At 44.1% G+C, this 9,022-nt stretch overlaps 1 protein-coding gene across 1 annotated transcript; it reads right to left on the bottom strand.

The window, feature by feature from the left end:
* Positions 1-1,335: 1,335 nt before the first annotated feature.
* Positions 1,336-5,094, bottom strand: LOC140425761 (interleukin-6-like). Its single transcript, XM_072510200.1, has 3 exons — positions 4,991-5,094; positions 2,865-3,011; positions 1,336-1,813 (listed from the first exon to the last, which is right to left on the bottom strand). Exons 1-3 carry the CDS (start codon positions 5,084-5,086, stop codon positions 1,643-1,645), a joined length of 414 nt encoding a protein of 137 aa, XP_072366301.1. The 5' UTR covers positions 5,087-5,094; the 3' UTR covers positions 1,336-1,642.
* Between the last annotated feature and the right edge of the window lie 3,928 nt (positions 5,095-9,022).

The following is a 9,022-nucleotide window of genomic DNA, read 5'->3' as shown; positions in this document are numbered from 1 at the left end:
GGAGGAGACATGGGGTGTATGGAAGGGGCGTGAGGGATGGGGCATGGGGGTTTGGAGTTTTGGGGTTTTGAGAGAGAGGTCAGGGTTTGGGAGCCAAACAACCAAGAACTGGGCCGGTTGAGAGCTTAACAAACTAGAACTGGATCAATGTCCCAATAACTGAAAATGCGCTGTCTAACCTCCACACCCCAGCATCCACCTGCCTCTGTTGTCATCTTGTGTCTGCTTTGGGAAACTGTTACCCGGAGTCCAGCCCATCCCTGCCTCCTCAGGATGAACTTTCCATGTGAATGGGCTGACTTTCAAAAGTTGGGAGTGTAATGTTGTGAAATGCACCCACTCGTGGTTCCTGAAGTTGAATTCTGGCAGTCCACAGTTAATAAGAATCATAAGAATCTGTATTATTGTCACACGTAGGCTGACACGACACACTACTATGATGTTACCCTGAAAATCCCCATCTCGCCACACTCTGGCGCCTATTCGGGTACACAGAGGGATGATTCAGGATGTCCAATTCACCTAACAAGCACGTCTTTCGGGATTTGAGAGAGAAATGCGGACCACCCGGAGGAAACCCACACAGGCACGGAGATAATGTGCAAACTCCACACAACCAGGGATCCAAGCCGGGAATCGAACCTGGGACCCCGTGAAGCAATAGTGCTAACCACTGTGCAACCATGCCGCCCTACCTGTGAAATATTAATTCCAAGATTGGTGGGTAAATCAGACATGACAAACAGTGGCAGGAGAAGCTATTGACGGGGATATATGGGCAATGTAGACCTACATAGACCCTAAAAGACTCCAAAATAATAATGACATTCAGGATCAATTTTGTCAATATCTCATTTACACCTGTTAATGGGTTGGTAGTGAGATGGTAGTGAGGGAGTGGCAAAGTGGTTAGCACTGCTGCCTCACAGCCAGGAACCCAGCTTGATTCCCACCTTGGCTCACTGTCTGTGTGGAGTCTGCATGATCTCCCAGTGTCTATGTGGGTTTCCTTCCACAGTCCAAAGATGTGCAGGTTAGGTGGGTGGGCTATGCTAAATTGCCCCTTAGTCTCCAAAAAAAGGTTCGTTGGGGTTATGGGGATAGGTGGTGGTGGAGGGGTGGAGGGGGGGGGGGGGGGGGAGGGGTGGAAGAGCTTCGGTAGGGTGCTCTTTCAGAGGGTCAGTGCAGACTTGATGGGCCAAATGGCCTCCCTTCTGCACTGTAGCGATTCTTTGACAAACAGCACATGAAGAATAGCAATATAATAGAAACAAAGTTGAAATATCATATAATTTATTAAAGTTTCAAATTACTTTCAGTTCAATTACACTTTCAATCATTACAGCAGCAGTACAAACATATGTGATTTGGTAGATTTGGGCCAGATGCCATTACAAAACTAGATTCTGATATACCAACACGAAATTAATAATTATAAATAAATATTAAATAAAAATATTATAAATAGCCAAATGTGGATTACTATATTCAGTCTCATAGAACTGAACCAAATTTATACTGCTGGTTCTGAATATAGAACAATATTTTTATCTACTATGAAGAAGATCTCATCCAGGAGATAGGAACTAGAATGTTCATACAGTATTGTTATTGCTTATCGTAATGAAGCAGTTGTAGGAATTCAATTCATGAACCGAATGGCTCGAATAGTACTTTCCATAAAGAGAGCAAAGTTTCTAAGAATCACATGAATTGCCACTTGCTTATTCCAGTCATTTTCAGAAGACTGGTCTACATTGAAAGCCTGTTCATTGCTTTTATCTTGCTGACCAATACGTTCACGAATCTTGCTCTATTAAAGAGAAAGAAGAAAAAGCATGATTTAGAGTGCATTTATTTTTATTCTGAAACAATGTTATATTATAAAGTTAGAACTTCCTTGGAGTTCTGTTGATCTTCTGCTGTAATTTTAAGAGGGTTGTTGGAAACCCCAGAACAATGGTGAAAATGGCAGTCTGCTGATGCTGTTTTTCTGGGGGTTTTACTGATGGCCCTGAAGTTACGATGGGAAATTGAGAGAAAGTCACAAAAATTCCACCCGCATCCCTCTGAAGATTTAAAGAGCTCTGATAGTTCGGCTTGGCTAAGCTTGTATATGAACAATTTCAAACTAAAGAACATAAACTAATGGTAGATAATAACAATTAAAATGTGTAACCTGTGGGGTACGTACAGAATACAAATGATTGACATTCATTTGAACCATACACAGCCAAACATTTCCAAAAACTGTTCAAGCAATCAAGAAGAGTGTACTTTGAGCACCCAAAATATTGTGTAATTACACCTGGGCAGATGTGTGCAAGGAGTTTAAAATTCATCTGATAATGTTGATCAAATAAATAATCTCAGAAAATGTTGTCTAAAGAAATGGGTTAATCCATTTCTTCATTGGTCATCTTACTGCTGTTATGACTAGTTCATACATTGCATAAAAACATAGTAAGCTGCAGGGTTAGAAAGGCCAGTGGCTTGTCCTAACGTCAAGAAATATGTCTTAAATGGTTTAACTAAAAACTATCCAACTCTCTCTTGCATTTGCTAATGCTTTCTGTCTCCAATGGTTTCTTAGACATTCTGAGTTACACTCTGTGTAACGTTGTTAAAGCAATTCTTTTAAGTGGAATCCGGATAAACATATGAAGGAAAACATAATAGAAGATTATACGGATAGGGTTAGATGAAGAAAGGTGGAATGAGGCCTGTGTGAAATATAAACAGTAGATAGACCAGTTGGGCTGAATGACCTGTTTCAATGCAAATCTAAATTTCCTGTTCATGTTTCCTCTCCTGCCGTTGAAGCCAAGCCCTGTGTTAGTCTCGGTGTTCTAGACAATTGTTACCTCCAGTGGGAGCAGGTCAACCAAAATCTTTGCGCTGCTCAGCATTGCATCCACTTGCAGTCCGTCACCCTCAATCCATTGTCTCACAAATGACAGGAACTTTTTGTACTCCTGAAATCCCTTGACAATCCTGGACAAACATTTTTTCTGCAAGGAACAGAAATTTGCAATATAATTTCAGTGTTCGGTGTAAAACTGTGAAATTATAGTAAATCCTGAAAAGAAAGTCTTGCGTTTATAAAGCACTTACTTTTCATAACCTCAGCAAGCACAAATCCCTTCATCTGCCAATCAAATACTTTTGAGGTGTAGCCCGATTGTAATGTCGGAAATTCAGCAGTTAATTTGTACACAACAGCATCTCACACACCACAGAGCTCAACAATCAACCAAATTATTTTACCAATGCTGGTCTGGGGCTAAATATTAATCAGGAGACTGGGGGAACTTCCTTACACTCTTCTTCAAAAGGTGCCATGGGATCACATACCCCTAAGAGGGGAGACAAGGCCACAGTTACAAATCTCCAACAGTGCAGCATCCTCTCAGCACTTCCCGCCGAGGCAATGTGTCCAAGTCTCTGAAGTGGAGGCAGAACTAGCAATCTGCTAACTCTGAGGCAAGATGTTACCTTTGAGCCAAGGATTTAGTCTTAAGTCTTTTAACTGATTTGTTGTTGCTTTTAAATACAGACAGAAAATGTATATTTGAGGTTATGAAGAGTAACCGTTCTATTAACTTTAATCTCCAAATTGTATTAGTCTTGCGAGATCCAATGCATTTCAACCGGTTGTAGAACTGAACATTACTATTCATTCAATAGCTCCGCGGGTATTAGTTATCCCATTTTAAACTGTAGTTTCTTTTGACCTGTTACAGATTGGCATGGAGATTCCGCTAGAGGTTCTATCAGCAAAATGAGTCCATAATCTGCTGGACACTGCGTCGGTTTTGGCGAGTTGATCTGGTTTCTGCGCTAATTTGTTGGCATAAACCAGAATGTATCTCCCAAATCAGCGCAGTCCAGCAGCATATTAGAATATCATTAATCGGTGACTGCAACAGAAGCACGGGGCCTTCAGAGTGTTGGGTGGGGTCATATAAAATACATGGGAAAAATCCCTTTAAGTGATGCTGAAAATCCCTTTTTCCTCTTCAGAAGCTGCAACTGGGTTGGCGGGAGACTGTTACCTTTAAATGCAGAGCAGAGTCCAACTGACTGCTTCTCAGAGGGATAAAGTGATTACACTTAAATCAATTCAGTGCCATTTAAGCAATTATGGCAGGAGAAACAGACCTTGGACAGATTTCAATTGACTGCTGGGCACTGCAGGAGCAATGCGATCATGGATCAATGACTGCTTCAGGCAAATGGACTTTTGAACCAGAATAAAGGGAGAATTATGTATACTTCAACATAGGGTGCAACTCACACACAGTCCTGCACCTTTTGAACACTATTTTATTCCATATCATCAGAGTTAACTTTGCAGAAGTCATGCGGAACCCCGGCCAGAGTTTTTAGCAGTCCAATTAACAATGGTAACGATTAGCATAAATAATGGAGTTAACGTGAGGTTAAACTCAAATTATTTGACTAAATTATCATGATAAAGTTCTGATAGCCGAAACAGGGGTTGAAGACGGTGTTAGTTGATTATTTCGTGCTCCCTCTACAATTTTGTATAAATTGTTCATAATATACTTTAAAACAAAACTAAAACGCTCACATTGAACTGCAACAAGGTTGTCCTAAATTTCTGCTACAACTTCATTGGAATTTCAAAACAAATGGAGTAACCGGCTTGTTTCTCTGGAATTTTTGAGGATCTCTGTTTAAAGTTACGGCAGAAGATAAGGTGAACCCTTCCAGAACTCCAGGTTCCTGCCTTTCTTCACTTTTTACAAATTTACTTTCAGACGTTTTAAAATATGAACAATCGTCAGATAAGTGACGAGAACCAAATTAATGGTCTGTTATCATGTTTACTACTGTTGCACTATTGGTTGTCAAAGTCTACCTTTCAACTGAAAGGGAGGACCTGATGTGCCATTTCAGCGGCTGACATGTGGGCAGCTAGCTCTGCTACAGGAAGCAAACGATAACTTTTAGTTCAATATCCCACCTTCTGGAAATTCGTCTCAAAACATTTATCCTTCTTTCGAATCTGTGGCAGTTCCATGTTGTACATAGTCAGTGAATTCGTAGCACCATCACACATGGAAAAAAAGTTGCACAACTGAAAAAGAAAAGAATTTATTAATTTAATTTGGTTAAAAAAAAGAGCTCCCCTATGGATGTTCATTTCACTGAAGTTGCCATTGATGCAACATGCTACCAAAGCAGCAGGACTTTGAACAGATCCATCAAGCTCCTAATCTGACTGATTAACGAACCAGAGTGCCAGAATTCAACATTAAGGCCGTATATCAAATTTCCCCCATTCACCCAAAAATGCTCCCCTGAACTAAGGATTTCCTCTTTTCTGAGACCCAGCTCCCATCGTCGACACTGCCAAGATTCTTGGTTGTCCTATCACGTGGGTCATTGAGGTGAGCTCTGACTATTCCAGGTCCCCGGAAACATAACAAACATGACAGCTTCAACAAGAGCATTGACCTCATAACAAACCTAAAGATGCTAAACGAGGAGAGGCAATTCAGCAAAATCCAGCCCAAATGTCTGGCATGCAACATGTTATTTATTGATGGGTATTAATTGGATTGAGTCATTCTTGTTTTGAGGGAATAAAACAAATATGACAACAATAAATGACAAAGTAAAATTAAATAAGAAGCCTGTCATGTTTCTTCTCCAACTGTCTTATTACTGAAGTTCATTTCCTTTGTAAATTTTGTTTGCCTCACCTGTCGTTTGCGCTGTTCCGTGGCGATATTCTGGATAAAAAGAGCCAATGGTTCAAGGTTCTTGGCAACGGCGGGTGTTTCGCTGGTTACATTAAAGTCCTCAGAGTCTCCGGAAGATTCCGGGAGCGGGGAGACGGCAAGTGGAGACATCAGGGCGGCTGTCACCCACAGCGACAACAGCAGGACAGGCTGGCAGAGATCTGCAAGAGAAAAACAATCGGGCCGTCAGTCGCGGTTCTCCCCGGGGACAAGAGCCACCGGCAGGGCTGAGAGAGCTGAGAGTTTGTACTAACAGTGAGGCGAGGGCATCCTGAGGGTCGCAGGCTCTGCCGAACGGGTGTGGCTGTGTGGAGCTGTCTTGGGGTAGAGTGCTGAGACCTTTGTTGGCATTTGGGCATCACTGCCGCCTATTTATTGACCGCTTTCAATCACTGGCTTTCCCGGTGGAATCCCCTACAGTGTCCCCCCTCATGCGCAAGGCTATGCGGAAAACAGTAACAAATGTATAACTTACTAGAAGGCAAATGATCCTCCTTCCATGGTCAGTTTTTTTTAGCCATCCTCTTGAGGTAATGTAGGGAATTACCAAAAAAAGAGAGATTCCCCATATCATAGCGAAAGTGCTGCCTGGTGAAAGTGTCGTTTAAAGTAAAGAAACACTTACAGTAACATAATTGGGCTTTCCTTTCTTATATCCATGTCTTACAGCAATTTAAAAGCGGAGGTGAATTATCAAAATTCTGTCTCACAAGAAGTGAATAAATATTTGTACCTATAACATAATTTAATTTGTACACAACTTATCCAAACATTTATCATTCCTAGACTGGATTTCTCCAATACCTTCATTGCCTGCCTCACATCCTCCATAAACTCAATCCGGTCTATAGTTTTTTAAAAAGTAATCAGTGATCTTATCCCTTCTCACAATCTCTCTTTGCCTGTCAGATTCTGAAAAACCTGACACATAAAGAAATGTTTTACCCAATGTTCCAAAATGTAGCTGCTGAAATTCCACATTCTCAATTCCATTGCTTGTGCACCCATTTGGACTGTCCAGCCATAATTGTCTGGGTCTTTTTATGTTAATGTGTTTTGGTGGCTCTCCATTATCCTGGTAAACAGGTGTTTAGAAATGAAAAGGTCAAGGTTATATCAGTCCGGGCTAGCAGCAGCTAGATAATTGACTGAATCAGTCAATTTACTATCAGATGGTGCTACTGAATAACTGTTGTTGCCCTTAGGTAAGATATTGTCAAATGACAGTTGAGGGTACTGTATAGGACAGGAAAGAAGGATTCATAGGTTTTTGTTTAAGATTCTTCACATTGGCTGTGAAGACTGCAGGCAAGGGCAGCATTTGCTGCCCATCCCGGGGTACCTAGGGCGGGGGCGGGAATCACGCCGCGCCGGTTGGTGGGCCCCCCCTGGCGATTCTCCGGCCCGCGATGGGCCGAAGTCCTGCTGCTGTCATGTCAGTCCCGCTGGCGAGAATCAAACCACCTCTCTTACCGGCGGGACTAGGTGGCGCGGGCGGGGTCATCTGGCCCCGGGGGTGCCCCCACGGTGGCCTGGCCCATGATCGGGGCCCACCGATCCGCGAGCGGGCCTGTGCCGTGGGGGCACTCTTTTCCCTCTGTCTCGGCCACAGCCTTCACCATGGCTGACGCGTAAGAGACCCCCCCCTGCGCATGCGCGGGGATGACGTCAGCAGCCGCTGACGCTCCCGCGCATGAGCGGACTTCCACCGGCCGGCGGAGCCCTTTCGGCCCCGGCTGGCGTGGCGCCAAAGGCCTTTCCCGCCGGCTGGTGGCGCGCCAACCACTCCGACATGGGGCTAGCCCCTCAAGGTGAGGGCTTGGCCCCTAAAGGTGCGGAGAAATCGCACCTTTGGGGTGGCCCGACGCCAGAGTGGTTCCCGCCACTCCATCCCGCCGGGACACCCTGCCCCGCCGGGTAGGGGAGAATCCCGACCCTTGAGAAGGTGGTGGTGAAGAGGCTGTTCTACAAATTCTGCTGGATGAGATTCAGTAAAGATGAAAGGGTCAAGGGTTAGGATATAGATTTGAAGCCACCATTCGCAGAACACCGGCAATGCTCTCCTCCACCAGGTTGTTAGGTGGTGAGAGAGCGCGTGACTGGAAGAGTTAAGTGGAAAGAGGAGAGTTACGAAGATGTTGACAAACCCTTCTGCTACAGGCATCCATTTCTGATGCTAACTTTTGTAGGTCTTCCCATAATTTCAATGGCAGCCTGTACCGGGGTTAGTGTCTTGTCGAATGATAGGACATCCTCCTGTGATCTTGTCTCCTTTCCCCTGCAAGAAGAGTGGAAAGTGGTAAGTATGTACCTTGTGCAAGGGTTTTATTTCTCTTATATGATCCAGCTTATCATGACAACAGGAATAATCTACAAGTGTGGACAAGAGGAAGAAGCAGTTATGTGGACACAAGCTGCTTTTGAGTCTGTGAGTGCAAGCAGAAAGGAAGTCTACCCTGCTGTCATCAGGTGCGGAGAATGCAGTGGTCAGATTCTTTAGATCATAGATCATAGAATTTACAGTGCAGAAGGAGGCCATTTGGCCCATCGAGTCTGCACCGGCTCTTGGAAAGAGCACCCTACCCAAGGTCAACACCTTCACCCTATCCCCATAACCCAGTAACCCCACCCAACACTAAGGGTAATTTTGAACACTAAGGGCAATTTATCATGGCCAATCCACCTAACCAGCACATCTTTGGACTGTGGGAGGAAACTGGAGCACCCGGAGAAAACCCACGCACACACGGGGAGGATGTGCAGACTCCGCACAGACAGTGACCCAAGCCGGAATTGAACCTGGGACCCTGGAGCTGTGAAGCAATTGTGCTATCCACAATGCTACCGTGCTGCCCTTAAAGTGACTGCGATGGCCGGGAACCGAACCCGAGTCAACTGCTTGGGAAACAGCTATGCTCACCACCAGAAGCTATGCTTCTGTACAGCTTTAGAGCTGTACAGAAAGAATGAGAGACATGAAGGGGGTGCTTACCTTGTTACTCTTCATGAGATCCTTTCTACACTGCAGCCAGGTACTGGAGAGATTGCTGATTTCATTCACATGTTGTGCCATCTCTTGCTATGCCAGCTCACCAAATTGCCTTGACATTCATTGACCAAGCAGAAGAGGATCTCCTTTCTCTGATGAAATTGCTCCATCAATATCTTCGCTAATGTGCTTGAACACCCTGCAATCCTCTTGAAACTCTTTGTTCCCCCAAACATTTTGCTGCACATCCACAATCTTGTTT

Source organism: Scyliorhinus torazame, chromosome 6 (genome assembly GCF_047496885.1).
Source record: "Scyliorhinus torazame isolate Kashiwa2021f chromosome 6, sScyTor2.1, whole genome shotgun sequence".
Taxonomy (NCBI): domain Eukaryota; kingdom Metazoa; phylum Chordata; class Chondrichthyes; order Carcharhiniformes; family Scyliorhinidae; genus Scyliorhinus; species Scyliorhinus torazame.
This window is presented reverse-complemented; position numbering and strand designations above follow the sequence as displayed.

What these genes read in the sequence shown, in the direction of transcription:
- LOC140425761 (XM_072510200.1), bottom strand. Translation starts at nt 5,086, where the DNA reads ATGTGTGATGGTGCTACGAATTCACTGACTATGTACAACATGGAACTG. An exon ending in TTGAGACGAATTTCCAGAAG is followed by an intron (nt 3,012 to 4,990) that starts GTGGGATATTGA and finishes TGTTCCTTGCAG; the next exon opens with AAAAAATGTTTGTCCAGGAT. An exon ending in TTGACCTGCTCCCACTGGAG is followed by an intron (nt 1,814 to 2,864) that starts GTAACAATTGTC and finishes TCTCTTTAATAG; the next exon opens with AGCAAGATTCGTGAACGTAT.